The 27,786-nt window shown below is 40.3% G+C and overlaps 2 protein-coding genes across 2 annotated transcripts in view; both read left to right on the forward strand.

Moving 5' to 3' along the window:
- The window catches only part of LOC131882371 (uncharacterized), a 23,820-nt gene extending 6,647 nt beyond the window's left edge, over positions 1–17,173 (forward strand). Inside the window, exons 3-4 of the mRNA XM_059229497.1 lie at positions 16,671–16,853; positions 17,031–17,173. Of these exons, the coding sequence (XP_059085480.1) occupies positions 16,671–16,853; positions 17,031–17,173 (326 nt within the window). The remainder of the gene's footprint in view (positions 1–16,670; positions 16,854–17,030) is intronic.
- A 3,521-nt stretch (positions 17,174–20,694) lies between these two features.
- LOC131882023 (uncharacterized) overlaps positions 20,695–27,786 on the forward strand; it is a 32,265-nt gene continuing 25,173 nt past the window's right edge. Inside the window, exon 1 of the mRNA XM_059229041.1 lies at positions 20,695–20,843. Coding sequence (XP_059085024.1) covers positions 20,704–20,843 — 140 coding nt within the window. The 5' untranslated portion in view covers positions 20,695–20,703. The remainder of the gene's footprint in view (positions 20,844–27,786) is intronic.

Raw genomic sequence — 27,786 nt, forward strand, 5'->3', positions numbered from 1 at the left:
TCAAACCGATATGATTTCCTACAAGCCTTTCAATTTGATTTTGTAATTCTTCCAACTCACGTTATCGTGTTGCAGCTTGGCCTCTGTAACATTATTGACTATCTATGTCATGTCTTCGTTAATTTGCCCAGGTCCTGGTGAAAACAAGCTGTTGCTTACCCAGAACCTGAGGAATTACATGCTCATGAAATTTTTGATGTATCAAGATGCTAACGCAATGATAAAATTCCGACATTATTTAATCATGATCAAAGTGTTCCTTAAATAAATCTATCTATCTATCTATCTAATAGTGACAAAAATTGTGATTCAGGAATTTTGCCTCAAACAAGGGTTCGTCATTTCAATCCGTCGTGTTGAAAGATAACTGCAACGACTGCTTCAAGTTTCTCTTCACAGGCAAGCGGATAAATGTAAAACGTGGTTTAGGAGTTCATTATATAGTACGAGTAATTATTCAATAAAGGGATCAAAAGTGCTCCTAAAGCTTTTGCTCGATTTGGAATTTTTATTCAATGGCATATCACAACTCATAAGTTAGAGCTAAATGTTAAGTATTTCTTTTTGTTCACGCTGCCAGGTTTTGTTACCTCCGTTTGGCAAGATAGAGTTTAGAAGTCTAGTCTCTCCCAATACGAGAGCTCTCTCATTCCTGCAATGTTCCTAGTGAAACATCTTGGGACGGGACTTGTTCTACCTTTTGCAAACCTGCTGAACTCATTGGAACCCAAATGGGTGAAGCATATTCAAGATGTGATTGGTCAATCGACTTGTACAGAGTTAGCATCATGATGCTATCTCTGGACTTCAACGTGCGATGTATCCAACCACACATTTGAAATGCCTTACCCCCCTTCAACTGGATATGTTTGTATTGGTCAACCTAAATCACGGTCGCCATGTATTACCTAGAAATAAAAACAATGGTTGGTCTGGGTGGTAAGTCGTAGACTGCCCTTTTATTCATAGATAAACATTGCTTTATATACAGGGAAAAGCATGCGCTTACGGCGCCTTTTCCAAGTCTGTCGCAACATGTTGGAGCATAGAGTCCCTCTTTTGGATCAGGGTGTAGTTTTCTCATAAAGATGCTTTAGTTCGTATACATGCTCATCGAACTTTCCATTACTTTGGAGGGCTACACCTAAATCTTTCGTAGATGAGACTTGCTCAATATCTTGTCTCAATTCAAGCAGAACTCAATAGCATGGATTGTACCCAACATATAGAAATAACGTCCTGGCTGATATTGAAACTTGTTAACGAGAAGACCACCTAGTTTTGAGGACTGAGAGATCATGTGCGACAATCTCATCTTGAAATCGTCAATCATTGGCTTTTTACCACCCATTCAACAATATGTCAAGTAGCCTAACTCTAGCCTTGAACTGGACATGTCAACAATCAAATATCATTCCTAAATCTCCTGCCCAGTGTCTGGTGAAAGCAAGCCTTTGCTCATCCAGAACCTGAGGAATATTTGATTGAGAAAATGCTTACAATACGGTATATTATTTGCTCTTGCTAGTTCATGCACAAATCACTCCATAAAGACATATCCAAATTCAAAGAGTGAATTTGCTGCGTTTCAAAACAGTCTCATCATCACATAAGGTGAAGGCTTAATACCATTGAGCAGGGACTCTAAAGACTCTAAAGCTTTAGTGTCCTTGCATTTAGCAACAGAGGTATGCGTAAGGCGTCACCAAATTAATCAATACATTGACGAAAAGAAAAAATAATCTTGCCATTTTTTTTGCCTTGCGATCTTGAGCCTGCTATTATCCTTGGGGGTGGCTTGACAGGTGCAGATCCAGCTCTCATACGTGAACACTTCATTCTGTTGGGGATTTTGGCCACGATGGACGCCGCCATCCGCCGCTTAGAGCAGGCCTGATGTGTCTGGAACGGTAAAGACCGGGGTTTCGGGAAAGGGAACCGCCTCTTTGAACAATGAGATTGAATCGATTGAGGCCGTGGAACTTCGGGTTGAGGGACCTGCATGATAATCTGAAACATGGGCACTTCTGGTCTTGAGTCTTGGACACTATGAACACTGGTAACTTTGGGTACATGGATGGGCTTTGATGGCAAAGCATCCAATGAGAGCAGTGGTTCCATCAGACGCTTGACACTTTTTTGATGCTAGGCGTTTTTTACTTGAAAGACATTGTAATAGGACAAGGGGTGTGCATTGGGCCAAGAGCGTGGAGATGGTTTGATTGATGTCAGCCTTCCCTCCATCGTCAGTGACATGACATTCTGCATCATCAGCTTCGGATTACCCAAGAATGATGGTCTTTTAGGTCATGTTCTCATTTGAAGCTTGATGAGACGACTGATTTTTCTGTTGACTAGATCGGGTTGACATAGGGGTGATTATAACAGAGGTGCGAGCACAAATACAATCTCACCATCTCCCTTTTTGAGGAAGGGATAAAATACTGTCTGGGATATGGACCAACTAACGGGGTCAAGCGCCAACCATCGGGGATTCACGGCTCGGTCATCAGGGCATCACGGAGCCATCCGTGCACTGGTGGGAAATCCACGCTCTGGCTGGCATTCCTCACTGACGAACACACCAGTGGATGTTCCACACACCAAGGCTCCGGGCATCTGGCCTCCACATAAGAGTTATTTTGTTGGTGGCATAATTAGTGGATGTTCAATCTTATTAGTACTTTTGCCATTTATTGTATATTTCATGAAATAAATCATGAACCAATGTACTCCTTCGTTTGTTAGATACAAAACTCTTTGGCAAAGATGACCAATACGATTCAGCGTCAAATGGAGCCATTGGAAGTTTATTAAGTTAGAGACTTTCTTCAGGCAATCATGAATGAATCTGGGCAAAAACTTGAGCTCCAGGAGCAATAACCCGCCACTAAGTCGAACATATCAATGCATATATCATCTTCCCAACGTAAAGGGAGGAGACGTGGTGTAGTGGTTAGCGCAGTTTCCTTATACGAGAGAGGTCCCAGGTTCGAATCTCCTCCCCGACCTTTCCCAAGGAAACTCTTAGACGCTAACCCTGCCCAAAGACAGAGAACCAAACTGACACGGACACGACACTGCCTATCGGAAAAAGTATAAGGACGATGTGATGGCCAGCTTCGCTGGCCGGGCGAGGCTTATCCCTCCGACCCTAGCACCCCAAATTAAAAAAAAAAATAATAATAATAATGGTTACAATGTTTGTAATGGTCAAAATTACTTGCCATTACCAATGAGTACAAACGATGACTTGTAGGACACTGAACAACTGAACTGTGGCTGACCTTGTTATGAGGCATATAACAGTCGTATTCACAAACCATGAGCCATGTCCAGACAAATTTTCAAGTCAGACTTCGAATACATGTACTTAAGGCCGTCTTGCCACAAATTACCGTCGCTAAAGCGTTTGCTCGAAATCAATCTCCTCATAGACATTTATATATCTCTGGTAGACACCTCGACTTGGTCAAAGCAAATTTTGGTGGCAAATTCAAATGCAGGCTAAAAGATGAAAAATGGACAATCTAGCCAATTTCAACAGCCAAGTAACTTGTCCGAAAGTGTTATAGAAACAAAAGACTATCATCATTTTGATGAGTGCTTCAAATCTTAGCATCATTTCTTTTTACGGGCGATCTCGATTTTCCGAACCGTGTAGTCTTTGTGTAAGTCCCGACTTGGCACTTGGAGTAATTGACCTCCAACCGACAAGCCGAGGATTACTTTTCCATCGTGGAAGGTCTTGCAAGCACGAGTGCCTCATCACTTGAAGGATTTTAAGTGTGCATAAATCTTGCAATTTTAGGAGCTTGGACTCATGAAACCAAGATTCAGTGTGAGATAACCACCTCGCATAATTTATCCAACGAATAGCTCTTTTCTGGAGTATGGACAACATCTTCAGTTTCGTACCTTGGCCATAAAATTCAATACTGTACTCCAACACACTTCGATCCATCTCCAAGGCCATTATACAGTTTGTCAGCCAGAACATAATTTTTCGAATGGAGTAATACTTTCGAGTTGCTTTTTAAAGGAAAATTCATGCTTTGGTCACTTGTCCAATGTCAAATTCAGCTTTAACAGTGTTCATAGTACGTACGATGTGCCTTAAGTAGTCTTAACGAATGCAGAATTTATAGCCATGAGGGTCAATAATGTCGAACTGAAATATTCTACACATGTGGATACTAAAATATTTCATTTCTTTCGTCCCATTTATACTCGAGATGTCTACAATTCAGTCGGGAATACAGTCGAATCTGATTTTCAACGATAAATTTCGATTTAGTCATATTCTTGCTACATATTAAATATTTGCTTCAGTGCTAGACTCGATTGAATGATTTTTTGGTTTGATTTATTTCAGGAATGATTTGTTCACGAACCAACAAAAGTAAATAAGCAATTTGTTAACAAACCTTTTCCACGCATATTCTTGAGCATATATTCCTAGGATTCTGGATCAGCGAAAGCCTGTTTACACCAGAAACAAACTAGGCAGGAAATTAAGGAACTTGAAACTTGACCAAAGAATGGTTTTGTTGAACTCACGCCTTTTGTTTTCATCCAGAGACAGACGTGCAGAGCAAAGAGTGTGAAACAAGCCCCTGCGTCGGTCAGCACGTCGGTCAGCGCGTCAGTACCTCACGGTTATTGACGGTGAAATATTCTAATCGGCGCAATCCTTTATGAAATCCCGTTTAGATTATTTCTAAGCGGGAGCGTTGTTCTGGATTTGCCTGGTTAGAAGCAAATACTATCAATGGTTACGAAAATGATATTAATCACATATTTTGTGCAATACTTATGCCAATAATTGAAATTCAAAAATTTCTGCATCAAAAAGGGTAAAAATCTTTCATTTTTCCTATATTGAAAATCGGTGTAAATTCTAATCAAGTAAAGAGCTCCATCCAGTCTTTTATTATACTTTGACTCTTGGCCCGTTTTTCTAGTTTTTTATTGGACACAAAAGATGCCAGACATTGTGTAAGAAGATGGACACAAATCAATTTATTAGTCATTGTTTATCACCACTACTAATTTTGACCTGGATTTGAGTGAAAATAAAGAAGTGCGAGTTAAGCCTCGGAAACGACTCGATCCCGGACAGTTGTAAACGATTTGACAACTTTTTCAAAGTTTGCATCATTTTCTGAAAAATGACTATTTCATTTATGAGGCACTACAATGGCTTGTTGGGTCTAAATCCTGCGAGCTTAAAAGTTCCGTTCCTTGCAGAAAATTCGTTTCTCTTCTTTCTTTTCTTCCGAAATACCTTGGGGCAGTCCCACCGACCCTGAAAATTCCCTGAACTCAGTCAATGAAGTTGAACGCGGCGAAATGAAAGTGATGTGGGCGTTGCCGATGTTTGCAGTCGGCCAATAGGAAGTGTCCTATTCTGCTTCTCTCAGTTTCGCTCTCGTTTAAGACGGGATTGGACTTACAGGCCCAAATGGAGCAAAACGCCTGAACGGCGAGCGCTGCATACAGTTCAGAATGAGCAACTCTGGATCCCGACGCTCCTCCCCTTTCAAGTCACTCGGATTCATTTATCGATCTTCATAATCCATCCTAAGCCCGATTGGTGAACACCACATAAAATGGCATTCTCATGTGACCATGAATTTCTCTCAAAGCAATAACTTGTTGATCTTTCTCAACTCCATGAGTTTGCAAAGAATGAGCGAATATTCAAATCTAAATGTGTTTTTTCCAGGTTTTAAAATATACACATCATAACAAATAAAATTGACTATTATCAATAACGCATTGTCGCATTTTCTATGTGAAACCGAGCCCCTCACTATCGGGCTGGCAAGGTTAGTGTCCAACAGTGTTGGGAACCTGACCTTTCCTGAGGTGATGTCCGGACACAAGCTATCATTTCCGGTCAAGGACTTGATAACACCTTTTTGTCCTTGGCCCGACATCCCTTCGTAGTATTGGCGGTCACGCATCTTTGTCCGGCTCTTGGCCCAATGCCATTAACGACAGGAGCTGACAAAAGATCGGTTCAATCTGGCCCATCTGCTACTCTGCAATAACCAAGAATTTCATCATTTACCTCTACCCACTTGGTTATGTACTATCTGCAATTCCCATGTTCACTTTTTTCAAGCAATTTTCTTTTTTACATTTATCAGCGTCTTTAAAATGCCTATGCAATATATTTCACTTATGTTACGCCATGATATGACCACGAATAAAGACACGGAAAAAACAATAAATTCTTGCCGTTAAAAATCCGAGCCTATACTTTACACATCCCTATAGTTGAAAACTTAATTGAACCTCTAAAAATTATCTTTCGGACCCCCACACACATCTATTATCATTCATTTATCAAGTGGCATTCAGAAATAAAATACTGCTCCGTTCTTGGATTGGACAAGGACTTTTATTTTTCACATATCTTGACTGTGCTCGACAAAAATAGCATTGTATAATAATATTAGCATATTGAGCATGAGCATATCTCGGATAATATCATAAGAAATCTTCGTGAATTTATGTCCACAAACTATCTCAACACGAGTTCATCTTGTCATCAATTGATTCAACTGTAGTAATTGACCTCCAACCGACAAGCCAAGGATTACTTTTCCATCGTGAAAGGTCTTGCAAGCACGAGTGCCTCATCACTTGAAGGATTTTAAGCGTGCGTAATTCTTGCAATTTTAGGAGCTTGGACTCATGAAACCAAGATTCAGTGTGAGATAACCACCTCGCATAATTTATCCAACGATTAGCTCTTTTCTGGAGTATGGTCAACATCTTCAGTTTCGTACCTTGGCCATAAAATTCAATACTGTACTCCAACACACTTCGGTCCATCTCCAAGGCCATTATACAGTTTGTCAGCCAGAAAATAATTTTTCGAATTGAGTATTATTTTCGAGTTGCTTTTTAAAGGAAAATTCATGCTTTGGTCACTTGTCCAATGTCAAATTCAGCTTTAACAGTGTTCATAGTACGTACGATGTGCCTTAAGTAGTCTTAACGAATGCAGAATTTATAGACATGAGGGTCAATAATGTCGAACTGAAATATTCTACACATGTGGATACTAAAATATTTCATTTCTTTCGTCCCATTTATACTCGAGATGTCTACAATTCAGTCGGGAATACAGTCGAATCTGATTTTCAACGATAAATTTCGATTTAGTCATATTCTTGCTACATATTAAATATTTGCTTCAGTGCTAGACTCGATTGAATGATTTTTTGGTTTGATTTATTTCAGGAATGATTTGTTCACGAACCAACAAAAGTAAATAAGCAATTTGTTAACAAACCTTTTCCACGCATATTCTTGAGCATATATTCCTAGGATTCTGGATCAGCGAAAGCCTGTTTACACCAGAAACAAACTAGGCAGGAAATTAAGGAACTTGAAACTTGACCAAAGAATGGTTTTGTTGAACTCACGCCTTTTGTTTTCATCCAGAGACAGACGTGCAGAGCAAAGAGTGTGAAACAAGCCCCTGCGTCGGTCAGCACGTCGGTCAGCGCGTCAGTACCTCACGGTTTTTGACGGTGAAATATTCTAATCGGCGCAATCCTTTATGAAATCCCGTTTAGATTATTTCTAAGCGGGAGCGTTGTTCTGGATTTGGAAGGAACCCGAACATTTACATTTTACAATTTAGTTCACATTTGTTCTTCAACTGAGTAAGGTGTCTACAGCTCTTCAGCTTCATCAAACTTTGCTGGCTTACTTCCAACGAGGCAACCTAACCATCCACCCTCAATAATGAATCAATCTGCCATGGTTCAATTCAGTGGGAGGAAAGAAGACTGCCCAGATGCTTATTCAACCTTTCAAAGCCTCCAAGAAGATGTTGTTCCTGCCAACGAAAGGCAAGGGACTTTGACTTCCCCGGTCCCATTTCTATCAGTCTGGAGAATGAACCCAGAACAACGCTTGAAATGGCTACTTGATGCACAAGACCAGCTTTTAAACGCAGCTTTTGGATCCACGGTCGGTATCGATGAAATTCGAACTGAACCCTTGACCCCCGATCATGCCAATGGTGAGGACTCTTTGACTGATCCCCATGCCCCTGAAAGGATGAACCACGCCATCGACCAAACCATCACCGCTCTTTTGGCTCAATGCCAATATCCCTTGCCCTATGAAGCTCTTTTTCCTCTGAAGGATGCCAAACATCTTGTAGATGCTTTCGAGAGCCAGGTGGAATCACTTCAATCCATAAATGTACTATCTGCCGCTCCCATCACGCCAAGTGTTCCAATTCCGGGAACAGAGGTCCCCAAGTTTGCGATGGTCATTCAAATGCCTCAACCAGAAGTTCCACGACCTCAAATCTCGCAATCACCACTGATCCCTCGTCCAAAGCCTCGGTCCGTTCCTGCAAACGCGAAACAGGCTGCCTCCAAACGGAGAATGGCGGAGGCCATCATGGCCGAAATTCCATGCGGAATCAAGAGGTCTCGAATGAGAGCCGGCTTTACACCCGTAAAGCCACCCCCCAAGAAAAGAGAAGACTGGGCATGGATATGCGCTCAAGAACTTAGCCAACACTATGACAGAACACGTTAACAGCTATGATCCTCTTTTCGTCTTGTGATTCGAGTCAATGGGTTCGTGAATTTGTTATGAATGTGAAAAATACACATTGCAATGATGAGATTGTCTTTCTTATTGTTTCTCTTCTTCGTTGGAAGAGGGTTTAAGGGATTATCTTCGCATTTTAAAAGTTGCATTGTCTGAGTATTGACATTGCTTGTCTATGATTTGGGAAGTTTGATTCATTTTAAACAGAAGCCATATTGATGGCGTGAGATTTGGCCATATTGGAGCACAGGATCCAATAGCAAGCTTCAACCATTTTTTCGTACACTGATTCGTCAGAATTTCATTTTTTAAAAGTTTCATTTGATTCAATTATTTAAACAAGACAGATTCAAATGAGTTAGAAAAGTCAGATTGTATCGAACACCATCACTCTTAGTTTCAAACTTTGTTTTGTCTGCACTTCGTGGTGATCTGTTGTGTTATAATTAGGGCCGGCAAAAACTTCCAGATAAACATGGTATTTATTGACATTAATTTGTATAATAAATCACTCGAACTTGCACATTGACCTCAAAATCAATACCCTAAACCATGCCGGTTTCTAGATCAAATTTGGTGTGGGTGAAGAGACCTCTAAATGCAAATATTTTTACACTTGCTCTTTTGTGTGTAAAGTATTAAGATTCCAGGTGCACTCTCATGAAAGCTTTAGCTTTTGCCAATAGGACAAGCAGGAATAATGTGAGAATTAGAGACCAAATACATTATTGAGACAAATAAAATACTTTAAAGGACTCTTTGTTAAAGACATTTGAAAAAAATTAGGCCAAAAAATATCACATGTTTTGTTAAAGTTGACCAGAACTCTTGAAAATTATTCACAAATTTTGATATTTTTTGCTTACATGGCTCAAAATGCACAAGAAATTGCAGGAAAAAGGTCAAATATTGCTATTAAATTTGCACGTCCGAGATTTATCGGCAAGTTTTGCAAGTTTTTTTTGCAAAATTTGCACATTGTACAGGAGGCAAGTTTTGGCAGACCCTAGTTATAATACCAAGATGCATACCAAATGTAAAATCTGATGCAAAGAAGGCTATAAGAAATGAAACGGGCCCATGGTCACGGTCCAAACGAAGAGCAGTTCTTGTGCTTTTGTTGAATTTTGAACCTTATAGATACATCAGTGGCTCAAAACGAACTAAAAGTTGTATATTCTACTGATTAACATGTTGACAATTAGTCTGAGTAACGGTAGAACGCAATTGGTGCTAATTGGCGCCGATGAGGCTACANAGAGGCAGTGGTTGCAACTACCATCAAACATATCGCCCAACCTGCAAGGCCTGTTATGTTCGAACCAAGGCAGTACAAACATCTTCGGGATTTAGATTTCACAGAACATTACCCCTCACCGGGAGAGCTACAACTTGACGTTCTAATCGGAGATCCCTTATTCACTCACCTTTGCATTGGACCTCCAACCACAGGAACTCTCCAAGAACCAGCCACTCAACAAACACGCTTGGGTTGGATCATATGTGGGGCCCATCCGAATCCACAGCAACAAGATCTTGATCTCGAGCCTGCCGTAAATGCCAGTTCTAATCACGGCCTCACGATCACCGGTATCCCTTCAAAGCTTCTGGGACCAAGAACATTTGGGTATTACAACCAAGGACGACAAATTCTCAGTCGAAGAAGAGGAAGCATTGGCGCTCATGGACCAAGTCTCTATTTATGATACTGCCAAAAAGAAATGGAGCACTCGTCTCCTGTGGAAAGAAGATCCAAGAGGCATTATATCTTCAAATTTTCACCGAGCAAAAGCTGTCATGGCCAGTGTGGAAAACAGAACCAAAACCGAACATCAAAGCTTGCTCAATGAAACTTACTCAACTATGGAAAAATTAGCCCAGCCTAGGCCAGCCCAGAAAACAAAGATCAGAACAAAAGACATGTTAGAAGAGGATCGTCAGGAAGAGAAAAAGATCCTCCAATCGATTGTTCTAGTGACACCTCAGGACGAGAACTCTCAGAATGAGAACCCCCTCAGCACACTACTTCTGCGGAATAACTCTTGGTGTAAACTCATCCGAACGACTGCTTGGGTTTTAAGGTTTTGCAACACTCTCCGTCAGCCCAATCCAAACCATCAGGGGTCCATTCTCACAATTCAGGAACTTCATCAAGCAGAAAAATTATGGTTCATGCATGGCCAGGCGGGGGCATTTCCAAGCGAAGTCAAAGCTCTTCAAGAGCGAAACACGATCAAGACGACCTCGCGTTTGGTTTGTCTGCAACCCATTCTGAAAAATGGTCTCTTGCACTGTGAATCTCGGTTGCGATTAAGTGACGAATTGAACACAAACGTCAAATTCCCTATCATCTTGCCAAAACATTGTCGAATTGTGGAAATATTTATTCTTCACCTTCATCAACTACACTTACATTGTGGAACTGAACAACTGCTGGCCATGGTAAAGACAAGGTTCCACATCATTGGAAACCGGAGAGAAGTCAAGTGGATCACCAATCTGTGCAAGGCACCCAAATGCCGAAAACTTGCCCCTCTTCAACAAAAAATGGCCCCTTTGCCACCTGAGTGATTGAACGGAACTACCATGTGTTTTGAAATAGTAGGAATGGACTTCTTTGGCCCGCTTTTAGTCCAACATAAGTGCGAGGAGCAAAGCTGTCCCCACCTGAGGGGCCCATCCAAAGTGTATGGATGCATATTAACTTGTTTTACGTCTCGAGCTATCCACCTAGAGCTCGTAACATATCTCACAACAGAGACATTCCTTCTTGCGTTCAGGCGCTTCATGGCTCGCCGAGGAATCCCTAAATTGTGCTACAGTGACAACGCCAAAACATTCAAATTAGCAGAAAAAGAATTGAAAAGACTCCACAACTCAATTAATTGGGAAAAAGCCNAACTAAAAGTTGTATATTCTACTGATTAACATGTTGACAATTAGTCTGAGTAACGGTAGAACGCAATTGGTGCTAATTGGCGCCGATGAGGCTACACCTTCCCACCAGATCCTTGGATCTCAAAAGCACAATTAAATCATTTTGTGGGAATCTTTTTCGGTCTTCCTCGTCCTCTAAGTAAAGCCAATTTTGCTCCATTGTCTTCAGATTTCTTCAATAAGTTGACATGCACGATCTTTGATTTTCCGTCTTCTCCTTCGATCTTCCAATTTACACCATTAATCTGTTCCACAAGTCTGAACGGTCCAATCCATAATGCAGCCAACTTCTTGCTCTGTCCAGGGCCAAATTGCTGCCTCTTCATGTATGCGTAATCCCCAATCTGAAGATTTCTTGGCGACACGTGGTGTCTCTTGTCGTACTCTACTTTTCTTCCTTTTGCCTTGTTACGAATCACGCTTCTCGAGTTCTTCCTATAACGTACCATTCGTTGTAAAAACTCGTCCATACCTTTAGGCTCATTCAAGCTTGTTTGAAATTTCAAGTCCACTGGGAATCTTGGCTTTCTTCCATACAACACCTCAAAGGGCGACACTCCAATAGATGAATGCATTGTTGTGCGATAACCAAATAACGCAGACGTCACATGAAGCGGCCAATCTCTCTGGTGGTCTTCCACAAACATTCTGACTTGGTTTAGCAACGAGCGGTTCAACCTCTCGACGGGATTTGACTGGTGATGATACGGTGTTGTCACCAATTGCTTCATCCCCAAGTCTTGACAAAAATCCTTAAACTCTCTAGACACCATGTCAGATCCTTGGTCAAGGATCACCTCCCTCGGTACCCCAAATCTTGGCACGATGTCATTGACAAACCAATCGATCAACACCCTTGCTCCCAGTTGTTCAACAGGTTTTGCTTCCGCCCATTTTGAGAAACAGTCCATAAACACAAGCAGGTACTTCTTCCCATCCTCAGACTGCGGAAATGGCCCCATGACATCAATTGCCACCTTCTCCATTGGTTCCAAGTGACTATCATCCATAACGATCATTGGTGCTGCCCGTGGCTGTGGGAGAAAATCTTTCTTTACAGCACATGTTCCGCATTTGTTCGCCCATCTTTTGATGTCGTCCCTCATTTTCGGCCAGAAGAATCGTTCCTTTACCAACACCAAAACCTTCCGCGGTCCCACATGCCCCAAATTTTCGTGAAACTCGACCCAAATATCTTCCTTGCGGGACGCCGGTATGCACAATTTTAGTTCATCTTCCACCCTGCGAAACCACACTCCGTCCTTTATGGTAAACTTGCCTCGCTCCTTCTCCATCGCTTCTTGAAGTCCACGATCTTCGTCTTGAGCTCTTCTCAATTTTCCACTTCCTTCCATGCTTGAAACTACTCTCGAGAGGCAATCTGCATCCTTGTTGTTCGCTCCAGCAATATGCTTGATTTCAAAATCAAACTCGGCCAGTCGTAATGCCCATCTCCCCAACTTCCCATTGCAATCTTTCTTGCTTTTCAACCATGCCAATGGCCGATGATCTGTGAGGAGTAGGAACTTCCTTCCAATTAGAAAATGTTTCCACCTTTCCACCGCAAACATAATCGCCTGTGCTTCTTGTTCAATTGTGGGTCTTCGTTTTTCACATTCAGAAAACTTCTTGCTTGCATATTCCAGCACGACAGTCTTTTTGTCCTGCTCTTGTAGCAGTAATGCCCCAATCCCATGCATGCTAGCGTCAGTTTTGACGATGAAAGGGCTTTGCAGATCCGGCATCACACGAAGCAAATCCTCATACAGGACTTTTCGTATGTCTTCGAACGCCTTCTGATGTTTGGGCTCCCAAGAAAAATTTGATTTCTTGTTAGACATTTCCTGCAGATCCTTAACTTGCATGGCAAAATTTGTTACTAGCGCCCTGTAGTAGCCAACCATGCCCAAGAACCGCTTCAGCTCCTTCCCATCCCTTGGGACTGGGAAGTCACGCATAATCTTCAATTTGGAATTGGTGGGGCGAATTTCGCTTCCCTTGACATTAAACCCCAAGAACTCCACATTTTTCTTGAAGAACACGCATTTTTGGACATTAAGTGATAGTCCCGCGTTCTGTAGGATTCTCACGCACCTCTCCAAGTGCTGACCGTGTTCCTCCTCAGTTTTTGAATGAACGCAGATATCATCGAAGTACACGACGACGTTTGACTCGTTTGCAAACAATTTCCGCATCAACCGACAAAACGTTGCTGGTGCCGATGCCAACCCAAAGGGCATTCGCTTGAACTCTAATAGCTCCCCCCGAAAACGAAATGCCGTCTTCTCTTGATCTTTCTCAGCCAATCCAATTTGATAGTAGCCCTGGTTGCAATCTAGGACCGAGTATATTTTTGACCCCCTTAATAACTCCAAGGACTCATCCACTCGCGGCATAGGAAATGCATCCTTTTCCGAAATCTCGTTCAATTTCCGAAAATCAATCGCAACCCGAACTTCGCCGTTCTTCTTTCTTACTAACACCGTAGGGCTGCACCATCCACTTTGGCTCTTGGTGACCACACCATCTCTCTTCATCTTTGCCACCGTCTCTGCTGCCCCATCCATCAACTGCACTGGCATTCGATGAGACGGTGAGCAGATTGGCNAATCTGCTACATCTCCCTGGACCGGGAGCACCGACAAACCCCGATAATGAACCCAAGTTCGCAGCAAAATGGAGGCAACGCAAAGCTCTGGTGAATTCATTCTGGAAACGCTGGAAAAATGACTACCTCCTAGCACTTTCCCCTACTAAGAAGTGGTTTAGGAAGAATGAAACAAAGATCCACGAAGGAGACGTAGTTCTTATCTGCGACGACAATTCGGCCAAAAATGAATGGAAAATCGGCCGAATCGAACAACTGGTTGAAGGACGGGACAACACAATTCGATCGGTAGACTTGCGGATTCCATCTGGAGCCATCATTCGGAGGCACTGCAACAAACTGGCTTTACTGGAAGAAAATGACTAGATAATTTTGTAAATATTGGACAAACCCCCATCCAGTGGGGAGTGTCACGCCCCAAATGTGAGAGATTGAGTAAAACGGAGGTTTCGAGATTCAATTGAGGAAACAGATACGTGCGCCCCCTACCGGGGGAGATCTTTATCCGGGAAATAAACAGAAAGCGTGAAAAGAGTTCTTACCAAAATCAGAAAATAGCCCTTTAGTACTCTCAAGGAAGCAGCTAAAGGCTACAGGGAGGATGAAAAGTACGATGGACATTTGATAGATGGCAGGATATTGATTAAAAGGCTAGACCTCACAGCCTTTACCATTAGTGGTCCTCCCTTAAGGATCGATGAATAGCCTATGCAGATAGCTAAATAATGCCATCTGCAATGAAATTTCATCATTAGAGTGACGCACCGGTCTTCCTTGTTTCGTGTCGTCAACAAATGCACTGATAAATGAGGCTTTTTTGGCCACCACATGACAATCGGATGCATGTAAACACCAAGCTACATTGGATCACACCACTGCCAACGTGTCTCCAACTTGATGTCCTTCCTGTATGAACTACTCTTTGTCGCCTAGTTCTAGATGTTTCGGACAATACTTTTTTGTTTCTTCTGTAAGTTTTGGCGTTTTGACACATTGCACAAAAAATCAGAAATTATGTTCTGAATGGTTGGTTAGTGATGAAAATATCGAAAAAGTTTCAAATTGTTAGCCAAATATGTTATCTTGAAAGTAACAAATTAATCTGCATATTTTACGCCAACAAACCCAAAAGCACACAATATTAGAACCATTGGAAAATGTGTGGTCTGAAAGGTTTTAAAAGAAATAAGATGTAAGTTGTGTCTCAGAGTATTTGAAATACTTTTTTACTACACAGGAATGGTCACTGTGTTGGCTTGTGGGTGGTCGTCACCCACAAAAAATAGAGTAAAGTTTGTTACAAACATGCTCGAAAGATGACACCTACTTTATCAATAATTGGAAAAACGTCATTGGAATAAAACAGATGCATGTTTTCGTAAAACTAACAAGAAGTTAAGTGTTCTTAGATATTTTGACAATGAAATCAGTTTAGGATTTGGAGTGAAGTGGCCATTTTTCTTTATTTCTTGAGAAGGGTTGCTCAAGGTTATACTCACTTTTGCTCCTTTTTCTGTTTTTCAAGGTTTAACATTTGAGCAAAACAAATACCAAAAAGGTACAAAAAGGGGATTTTTCCCCCAAAACGACCATTACTCAAAAGCCGGCGTGCTCTAGAGTAAGACCGGCCAAAAAGGTCGGCCTGGCTAAATTCAAGTTCAAAGATGAGCATTGGTCGTTGATTATAGAAAGGTCAGGAGAGCTTGACGTCATTTCAATGCTGAAAAAGGAATCATCCTTGGATGTAGCCTAAGACAAAATGATTCTAGTTTTTGAGGATGTCTGTTCCACCCAAGCAATCCCTCCCTGAAGGTGATCCACAGGGCACAATCTAAAATTCCGAAGTATCGGAACAATTTGTTCAAAAAGAGTTACCAACTAGCAAAAAGGCTCCAGAGCAATTTGAATCCAGTAGTTGCGGCTAGTGTTCAAAGAAAGTTGGATTTGATCCAAGGCAGAATTAAGGCCCCCATTGAGACAGATCAACTGAGAAAGGAAACTCGAGTAGTTCAGGTGGTGAGGTCGAACACGAAGGCATTATTCTCTTATGCAAACCCTAAGAGAAAGATGAAACACCCTGTAGGGCCTCTTGAGGTCAATGGGGAAGCCATAGACAATGTAGAGACTATGGCTAACATACTTGGAGATCAGTTCTCTATTGTGTTTTCAACTTCACAGAGTTTAGGAGCAACAGTCCATTGCTCTATTGATGAGTTTGTTGAGATTGGCAAGGCTTGTCGAGTTGAGCGTTTAGATGATCTGTAGTCACAGATCAGGATGCTTTAGAGGCCATCAGGGATCTTCATGGTGCTGGGATTTCAATCCTAGGAGTGGTAAGGAAGTCCGCGAAAGAAAAAAAGTGCAATGTTTCCAAAATTGGGCCAAAAAGGGTAAAAACTTGTGTTTTAGGTTTTTAACACCTTTCCCTTGGTCTATTGATTAAGCATATCTAATAGAGACTACAACTATGGGCAATGATTTTGAACCGATTTTAAACCGAATAGTGATAGCGTATGCTCTGATCATATTTCAGCTTTGTATTTTGCTAATCTCGAGGATGGCAAGATGGTACCAGCTTCCAATGCAAATGAATCCCTAGTCGATCTGACTTTTCCCAAGAGTTCAATTTTAAACCGCATAGATATCAGCGTCGAGTACCAAAATGGTGTTGTCACGTGTCAAGTAAACGTTTTGAAATGCGCACACTGGAGCTTTGGTAAGACGTAAGACATGGATCTCTAATAAATTGAAAATGAATTAGTAATACATAAAGATTGCAAGCGGCATTTTCTTCCATTTATTAAGTTGTACAAATCGCAAAAGATTGGGGATCCTTCTTTCCAAACATTTTTGAGAACTTTAAAGAATTCACGTTCTTTGTTTCAATTTCTAGATGCTGATGAGTATACACCCTTCCCGCCACTCAAGCGGGTTCATAACCAGTTCGAAGAATTAGCCGCATTTGGTTCAAAGCTCATTGTGGTCGGTAATACACGGACCTACGATGCTCTGGAATCGGTTCANTATTCCGTTTGAATTGGGAGCCCGAACAGAGCTTCTTGAAGCTAAGTAGCTAATTTTAAAGTTCGAGACCATTTATCAATTACTAAATACAATACCTTTAAAAATACATTTCTTGAATATCAGGCCACTTTTTAATCATTTAATTTAATAATTTACTATCTTGAATTCTATTTCACCTAAGTATATCACCTCTAAATCCATGGCTTTCGGATTCTCCAGTCATTTGCCATTGACAAAGTGAATGGGATAGTTCCAGGAGGTTTCGTGAAGGCACGTTTTGAATTGTGACTACGTAAAATATCTCGTTTCGGCACGGACACCTTCGTCAAAATTGACGCCAAAGTGGTGCTTAATATATCTTTTTTGCGTTATTACAAGAGTTAAATCAAGTAAGATATACTCAAGATAATTATGTTGTAGCTCAGAGATAGTCTTAAAATCTCACAACATGCAATCTCAAACTTAGAAGGTTAATTGATAGGCAATGCCAGAGGCCCTGATCCCTGATATCTTGCCCTTACAACAAAATGATCACATGACGCGCGCTATTTCACACGTTCCATTTTGATGAACAGTTTAAACCACACTTAATCCTAATCTAGGTGTTATAGATACATCAGTGGCTCAAAACGAACTAAAAGTTGTATATTCTACTGATTAACATGTTGACAATTAGTCTGAGTAACGGTAGAACGCAATTGGTGCTAATTGGCGCCGATGAGGCTACAGTGTCCTTTTCTTTTTTTTTGTTTTTGCTTGCCAAACTTTATCTGTCATGCTGTGGGCAAATTCATGCTTATTTTAGCCGAGATTTAAGAGTCATTGTGTTAAGTAGTTCACTAATATTTGTAGTACTTAATTCCGTGATAATCTGAATTTACTAATCAATGTATCAAGTTAGAGGATTTCTTATTTCCCCTGAATCCACACTTTTCAGAACCATGGTAGCGGAGAGGTATGGTCAAAAAAAGAGTCGAAAAAATGGAAAAGTGGGGAAAAAATCCCAAAAAGGCCAAGGTTAGAAATTTGTTTTCAGCTCTTAATATTTTTCTTCGAGGTCTACTTATAATAGCTATATTAACTATAATAGCTATAATAGCTAAATAACGATAATAGTTTGGTTCAGGATCTGCTTCAGTCAAATCACTTTTCGAATTTGTTTAGATTTTGGCATTTTTGTTGATGTTTTGATACCTTATTCATTTTTCTTCCTCGTAGAAATTAGGTGCTCATTCGTAGTTGAATATTGGTCTGGTCTCGAATGGTCCTGTTTGTTCATCATATTGAAGATTCGCATCACATCGCCTCTCATTCGCCTCGTCTTCAATCATGTAAGGCCAACATGGCCAAGCTCTTCTTTCCATTTCCTTGAGATTTCTCTACTCGTTCTGGTTGCCGTCTTTTGCATTTTTTCAGCACTTAGATATCTTGTTTTTTAGCCATGGCGTGAACGATAGTTAGTTGTAAATGAGACCAGACAACTGTTTTTGTTATGGAAAAGGTGAAGGGATGCTTTTTATTCTACCTTGCTTTATTTTAGAGAATCCTTTTTTTCAGCCAAGCTCTCGATAGTTTTCATTTTCATCACTCCCTTATTAGAAGCTCTCTTTAAAAGTATTGGCACATCATTGCTGAACCTGGGCATGAAGCAAGGTTGCCATGTTTCCAAAAACGGTTCCGCCAATTTCAGTAGATTGCAAATAAGATACCATTTTTATCCAAATGTCATAGCTTTTTGGTTATAAACCTAACCTATAGATCAAAAATACGTTTTGCGATAGGAAACATATTACTACATTTTATTGATATTAGATTCAGAGCACATATCTTCGACAAAAAATGGCCGAGTCCCAAAAGTCATCACTTATCTCCAAGAGAGCATCAAACCTGATTTACCAACCTTTATCCAATTTCCCTCTGACAATTCTAACTATAAGATTGTCCACTGCTTAGTTTTAAGTGGCATTTTCATCCATGACAAAATTTAGTATTAGCTAAGGTGCCATATGAAATGCTTACTAATATAGTAGTGATGGTAGATTTCGACGTATATTTCTAGATTTAGAGAATATGTGGTAGAGGTGTTTTGAAAAAAACCTTCCAACCAGTACATAAGTTTCAAGCTAATGTCGACAAATCCCTCATGTACTGTGAACTTGATGATTGCCCGAATGTAAAAAAAAACCAAAATGCCCCTATGCTAAATTTTGAAATATATTGTTGCTTCTTTCATTTAATGATCGTTTATCAAACAAAAATGAGTGGCCAAGATTAATAAAAAAAGAATGTTTCACCTAACATGACTTCACTAAAGAATTGGGCAAAAGCAAAATTAGTCACCCTTGGAAAATGATGAATTCTTCGAAGCTGCCGACCTCCAATTGGGTTAAGTTCGATGTGCAGCTTCTGCTAGTTATAAAACAGCGTTGCTGCTCAGAGGTTATCTGATTTTCTTTTAGAAAAGAAAAAACTGGCTCTTAACGATGGTCTCTAGCTTCCTACCACCGTGCACGTGAGGGAGATCGGTCTTTAATTTTCTGTTTTCGCCTTAGAACCCGACATGAAGACTGATGCAATAGGAGTAACGTCCACCACCTTCCAACACTTTGGTGGCACTTTCCTAGAATTAAGGCGTCGGTGGAAGAGAGGTTCTGTTCAGTATCACCAAGGAATTTATCGTAGTCTTTATGAGCCTTATCTTAATTCTATCCGGTCCAGTGGAGGAACCAGTCTCCAGCCTTTGAATAAATTTTACGACATGTTGGGTAGGTAGTATTTGGGAAACAATGGTAGGTGTTTCAGTTCCCCCTCGGCTTCAATGCTCAGTTATCTATCAAAAAAAGACGAAATATAACCTCTCATTTTCATTGTACCGGGGTTTACATGTCCTGGAGTGGTTTGGAAAGCCAGCGAAAAACACACCCTTTGAGTGGGAAGACTATAGTAATCAGAGATATATCTTTACCCTCGCTCCTGATCGAACCAATGGCCGTTCTCATACCGTAAAGTCCGTATCACCTGACTGATTTTCAATGTTGAGGAAGTGAATCCTTTGAGGACGAAGGAGTTGGCAATCTTTGCGAAATAGCCCCCAGATTTTACTTATTGTGCTCTGGTTGCCGTATGATGGATTGGCTTGTTACTTCCGGGTATTACTAGACATTTTTGTTGCACTATGTTTTTGCCAATTTTGTATTGGAAAAAGATAATCCACTGACAAAGTTAATTCAAAATCATTCTCTTTTTACCCTTTTCGACATAAGAAATATTTTGCCAAGAAAGGCCGTGAAACACGGTTATTTTTGGATGAGATGTGAATTCAAAGATCAGCCATTTTGAAAGCTACTCTTGTAGTCTTGCCAAACGCCTGAAATGTTTCAAGGATCCACTGTCTTTTCCTTGCTTCATTGTGCTCGACATTTTTCATTTTGTCAAGTGTGACAAGCCTGCACTATATACTCATTATGATGGCATGACATGGAATTTTTAAGACGGAGTGATTAAGGTCTAATTCGATTTGGGTCCTCATTTAAGAGCCAGTCATGGGCTGGAGAACATTAGCTCTCAGAGGATATCTTTTGGGAATCCAATTCGGCTTGATCCATGGCATGAACCAAGAAGCCATGGCTCTGAGGATTCCGTCAAAGTGCTCTCCAGAGTTCTCCAAGCACGGATCATACGCGTTAGTATTGACTTAAAGCAGAAAAGACTTTTCACACAGTAATTAATATGCATCACCATCCCTCGGAAGAACTGCATTGGATGAAAACAAGTTCTGTCAAAACATGCGAGTGCGCTATTTCTTACCTTTTCCGATATTTTCTGCATGTTTAGTTCTTATTCATTTTTTTGTATTTTCCATTGTATTGATTCAAAAGCTAACTTTCTCAATGACTTTTCCTCTTTTGCTTGCAAGATGAGAGTTAAAAAAACTTGAACATTCTTCTTCTTACTTTTTTATTTCACAATATATGCTTCTTTTTTATGGATTTATAGATTTNCAATGCAAATGAATCCCTAGTCGATCTGACTTTTCCCAAGAGTTCAATTTTAAACCGCATAGATATCAGCGTCGAGTACCAAAATGGTGTTGTCACGTGTCAAGTAAACGTTTTGAAATGCGCACACTGGAGCTTTGGTAAGACGTAAGACATGGATCTCTAATAAATTGAAAATGAATTAGTAATACATAAAGATTGCAAGCGGCATTTTCTTCCATTTATTAAGTTGTACAAATCGCAAAAGATTGGGGATCCTTCTTTCCAAACATTTTTGAGAACTTTAAAGAATTCACGTTCTTTGTTTCAATTTCTAGATGCTGATGAGTATACACCCTTCCCGCCACTCAAGCGGGTTCATAACCAGTTCGAAGAATTAGCCGCATTTGGTTCAAAGCTCATTGTGGTCGGTAATACACGGACCTACGATGCTCTGGAATCGGTTCAAATCTATGAGCCTAAAACTAGAGATTGGGTTTTTGGTCCCGATCTCCTGCATGCTCGCATCATGGTGGCCATTGTCACGCTCAACTCGACCTCGGTCATGGCTGTGGCTGGCCAAATCCAAGGGCACGGATCGCTCTTATTTCTTGAACTAATTTGTTGGCCCTTCAAGACGATCAGACACTCTTTGAAATTGAGAACGGAAAGCAAAAGTTGGAGTCGATAATTTCTTTGGGTCATGACAAAGTCAAAGTTATCAATTAATAGTTTTAGTAATTATTAATGCAACAAGGGCAAGGAAGCGACGACTCAAATTCAAAGAGAAACACATTTTGACTAGGCGAAGCAAAATGTTTAGATCTAAAGTTCAAAACTGCGTCCCTTACCATAGGGCAATGTAGTTGCAAAAGTTCAAGGTCCAAGGGAAATGTATCACCCACATAAATGGTGGCATTTCTTCATTTCAATGCTTTCCTTGATTTTTATACTCTCTATCATATTCCACATATTCCACTCTATCATATTCCACATTCTAATTGATAATTGTTTTTTTATACTTCTTCCGATTTGCTTATCATATATGAGGTTTTTAGCAATCTGCTTCTTATTTGGCTACTCATATTGCTTATTCTTTTTGGTTAAGTGTGTCAAGCTTACTACAGGGTGGCCAGAAGTGATGTCACTTTAACAAATAACATTGGCAACATAATCAAGGAATGCTTGAAATCAAAATTTCCCCCATACACATTTGAATTGTCATACACTTCACACTTCGGCCCCAAACCTCGAAGCAGTAGTGCCTTCGAAGTGAGAATAGTCTTGACTCAACCAGAAGTGAGCGTGATCTGGGCTTGATTATCCAGATTCGGTGCAACGCATGCACATTAGCATGTCAGGAATGTGGCCAGCAAATACAGTAGGCTGATAGGCAGGATATGGACGTCCTTCTTGGACAGGAACAAGCATCTGATGTTCAAACTTGTACACTGTTACGTGCTCCATGTCCCCGACAAGCATCTTCAGTGTGGAACCTAATAAAGGTCTGAGAGACCTTTAACTAGAGGCGTGGACATCGGCGGAGCTAAGCCGATTTTTCTTTTTGTCACAATTCTTTGACCGAGTCCTGAATGGAAACAGGCCGTGAGATATTGGCATTTGAGACCAAATTGCACAACTTTTATTACATTTATAATTTCCTATTCTTAAAACTCTAGACTTTTTACAACATAAATGAGAAACTTGCAATATTTTAATTTAAAGAAAGGTAACTCAACTTTCGCCATAAAATCACGATTTTTTTTTCAAATCGCTTTTCCATAATGTATTGTAGTATCCCTTGTGATTTTTGAGGAGCTCCAATATTGTTATCACAAAGTGGCCTAGCTTCGCCAATTGTCATGTCCAATCCTCCTGTTAAAGGTATCCTTGTACAGGTCAAGGACATTCTGTATGTGGCATGCAAATACCAAACACTTAGGAAGAGCGTGTCGTTCTCTTCGGACGCATAACTTAAGTGAAATTTAGTTTTGCTCCATCAACGATAATATTCTCTATTACACCGTAGACAACTACTACAGCAAATAAAATTAGAGAAATGACCAGTTTCTGAGATCTTGGAAATTGTTCGGAAAGGATTTTCTATTTGCCCAGCACAAAAAAAATCTGTCTACGCTTAGCTTTATCAGAAAATGGCTCGTCATACATCAGTCTTACTGAATTTAATCCTTATGTATAACTTGGTTCCTGTAACTTAAATAAACCTTAAATTACTTTATGATAATCAATTCCTAAAACTAAAGATCTTCAGGAGACATTTGTTCAACGAAGAGCAAATATGATTAGAAACGAATGCTTTTGCACAGAAAAATATGACTATCCAAGAGTGATTTGAACGTTTGTACGTACGTCAAAACTTGTCACGCCACTGAAAATGTACTCGTGATCTGCCGTACATACAATTGAAATATCTCATTCACTTTACGCAAAATATGAAGAAAACATAATAATGATAATTACACCACTGGTCGGGCTTGATTCCAACGAATTTCAGAAATAAGACCGATCGGCCCTACATTTAAATGTTTGGAAATTAGCTTATCGTACTCGTCTAAAGTGGAAATGCTTTCCATTGGCGATAGCAATTGGACAGCTCTAGCTGATTATCCGGAACCAGTGTCCAGGACTAGCTGTGGAACGGTGATCTTTCCCAATGGCACCAATGGCGTTTTGTGCATTGGAGGCAAGACGCCGATGGGCTTTTACCAAACGACCAATGCAGCCTATTTCTTCGACCTGGCCAATCTTGAATGGAAGCGAGCGCCTGAGTTTGATGCCTTGACTGGACAGGTTGGCGGACGGATTGTTCAGTGGAATCATGAGATATTCTATAAACCGGATTTGGCGGGACATTCAAGCCCCGACCCGAGTATTTATGTCAAGGATTTACTGCAAACGAAAAAGCCATGGACAAAGCACGAGAAAACGTTCCCGACTGCCTTCAGGAAAATCATCCCACTTAAGATCAAAACTTTCAAGCTCAAGCCTTGATTGATAGGCAAAAGAGGCCGGATTTAAACCAAGACCGCTCAACCTGAAATGTTAAATCGGAACTTCATCAAAGTACATGTGGATGGCAACCCCCGACTAATTGATAACATTGCGTGTCAACTCCTAATCATGCACTTACATTCATTAAGAAGAAATTTGCACCATAACATTCATTCATGGCATTGCCGACTCGTACTTGAAAATTTATTTATTCCCTCGAAGGGCAACCTCTATTCCTGACGAACCCTGTTTACAATAGAGGTTGGCAAATTGTGACTCTTGAACTGATTCTAATTACTTCTTGTTAGGTTCGACGGAAGTAGCAGGGAAATGAGACACAGACACAGTTCTTGATGTTCATATGATGAGTCTATTCTTCTCTTACATACAAAAGACATACATCTAGAGACGATGACGGAAGATGACAGAGAAAACTGGGAACCTTGGTAAGGGATACCTCTACACTTCTCATTGCTTTTGATTGCACAGATCTGTAGTCACAGATCAAGATGTTTTAGAGGCCATCAGGGACTTAAGGTTCTTTTGGTCCTGACGGTGTGACATCTCAGTGTCGGATGAGATGCCCACAGCTTCCTGCTCCTGTTTTCTCGCACTTGACGTATTGCTTATTGGATCACGGCACGTTTTGACCCATGACAGGATTCAAAATCACAAAAATTACAATTAGTGATGTGCTTGCAACCGTAATGTCACCTTTTTAGCTTCATGTACCTCTGTTACGGCTCCCACCGCGAGCGAAAGAGGGCACACGAGCAAAATCAAAACACCTTACGTGGGTGACAAAACGTGACCCTGTCTTTTAAGGTCTCGGAACCAGGGCTTCATAAAACTTGTTCCTGATCTTGGGTTTTCATATCTGTACCCTATTCCGTTTGAATTGGGAGCCCGAACAGAGCTTCTTGAAGCTAAGTAGCTAATTTTAAAGTTCGAGACCATTTATCAATTACTAAATACAATACCTTTAAAAATACATTTCTTGAATATCAGGCCACTTTTTAATCATTTAATTTAATAATTTACTATCTTGAATTCTATTTCACCTAAGTATATCACCTCTAAATCCATGGCTTTCGGATTCTCCAGTCATTTGCCATTGACAAAGTGAATGGGATAGTTCCAGGAGGTTTCGTGAAGGCACGTTTTGAATTGTGACTACGTAAAATATCTCGTTTCGGCACGGACACCTTCGTCAAAATTGACGCCAAAGTGGTGCTTAATATATCTTTTTTGCGTTATTACAAGAGTTAAATCAAGTAAGATATACTCAAGATAATTATGTTGTAGCTCAGAGATAGTCTTAAAATCTCACAACATGCAATCTCAAACTTAGAAGGTTAATTGATAGGCAATGCCAGAGGCCCTGATCCCTGATATCTTGCCCTTACAACAAAATGATCACATGACGCGCGCTATTTCACACGTTCCATTTTGATGAACAGTTTAAACCACACTTAATCCTAATCTAGGTGTTATAGATACATCAGTGGCTCAAAACGAACTAAAAGTTGTATATTCTACTGATTAACATGTTGACAATTAGTCTGAGTAACGGTAGAACGCAATTGGTGCTAATTGGCGCCGATGAGGCTACANGAGATCCTTTTGACTAGCTAATGGGACTCCATCAAAGGCCCAACCTTTGTCATAACAAGCTTTCCTGCTTGAAATCTCCCTCTCTAATGGCCGAAGGAAATCTCTATTACTGAGTGGTATGGTACATACTTGGATATTTCTGCCACAAGTCATGGAATAAGACGAACTTAAAAGTTTTCGAAGTTTCGAAAAGTCTAGCATTTGGAGAGGCTTTGAATTTTGGTCTTGGCTTGTGGAGGAAATAAAATCGTTTCAAGTTTGTGAAAATAGTCTCCCTGGAGACGTTGAAACCATAGAAATATCTATGGTTGAAACCAATTAAGTTTGGCAAAGTGTAACTGGGGCAAGGATTTCTCCTTGTCGACTAGTGTTTTTTTTTGTCTTGCGACTTAACACTATCAATATGGACCATATAGGTTAAAACACATATATTTCTGGGAAGCGTGCAATGGTGTCGATCAACTCATTCGTACTACCTTTTTTCCATTGGTCAGGTCGACTCGTCAGACCACTTTTTGATCTTCCCTCTCAGATACGAGTTTTTCTCAGACAAGCATTCACATGTTTAAAAGGCATGCAAAGATAAGGAACATTTGGCAAGAATCGTCAGAACAGTAAATTAAAAGAAAAGTTGTCCCCACTCTGTTTTTCTTTAAAAGTTGTGCTTTCAAGTAACCTCAGTGCCCACGGTGTTCCTCACAATACTGATAAAAAAAATTTGCAAATGCCAAGACTTGTAAAAATGATTTTCGTTGTTATTGAAACAAAAGGAACAATTTTTGTAAAAAAATATTTTGGATTCTAGCTCATATTAGAATATTAATCCACTTAAAACCTACAAAGAGGTTTTCTAAGAACGTAATCAATCGATGTTGGAAGTAACCTTTGTTGCGTTAAATTATACTTATAAATTAAAATTATATTCAAATCCATGGAGCAAACTGTAAGATATATCGTTTTAAAAGATTGCATTTTCATCAAATTTGACAGCAAATTGCTCCGGTTATAGCTTAAAGCAATTTGCCGAGAAATATAATAAGCTTTTTCTATGCCTAAAATATAAATAAAAAATTCACTTTTCTGAAGCAGGTGGAAAAAACCGAATATAGTTTGAAATTTAACTTAAATTCTTTTATGTCTTTCTTTTAATATAACTTGGATTCGCCAAGCAGGATAATTGATAGGCTCGGCTATTTCACATTTGTTCATAATGGTTTTGTTTTATGATGTAACTTACAATAATTGACTTGTTGTAGACAAAAAGTAGCACTTAACATCGATAAATATTACTTGATTAGAAATAAAGAATCAGCTATCATGGTCATTTTAGTTAAGAGAAAAAAAATCAGTGCAAATGCTGCACACGTTTTTGCAATTTCATGTCAAAACATAAGAACAAAGATAACACTGATCAACTACGTTTTCTAGAGCGATGCGTTCAAATGTTCTTTAAGGGATTTAACACACATATCTGGCCTACTTTTAAGATATGCGCTCTCATAAAAGGTGTTCCTTTGACAAAAAAAAATGTATTCATATGTCTTGGCCTTTGAGCAAACTCTGAAGCAGAATTTATGGCTACCTTGCTCAGCAACCCAGTGCATTTTACCCTTTTGCCTTTAGGTCCTTAGGTGCGAAAAAATAACTACAGCAATGAATTCGTACTATTGAGTGTCCAATAACGGCCCTTATTTGAAACGTCACACGGCACAAAGAAAACGGGAAGAGGCACGGTAGATTGCTAAATAAACTCAAGTGGATTCTCCAAGCTCGGCCAGATCCTAAGCCAATGGAGAATCACTCTGCGCTCCGACCCGGGAGTCCCAACACACAGCTACTCCCGGGGCGCCTCTGTACTCGACCACATTTTCATATGAGAAAATATTCCATCTCCGGCCAGTTTCGTCCATGCACTGGCCGTTTCTGATCACCTCCCGATTTCAGTCACCTTCAAGATGCCCAGAAATTTCCGTCAATCTGGGCGTGACTCGAAATGGGAGGTGCGTGGTCAATGTGCAGAAG

The sequence above is a fragment of the Tigriopus californicus genome, chromosome 6 (assembly GCF_007210705.1).
Source record: "Tigriopus californicus strain San Diego chromosome 6, Tcal_SD_v2.1, whole genome shotgun sequence".
Classification (NCBI taxonomy): domain Eukaryota; kingdom Metazoa; phylum Arthropoda; class Copepoda; order Harpacticoida; family Harpacticidae; genus Tigriopus; species Tigriopus californicus.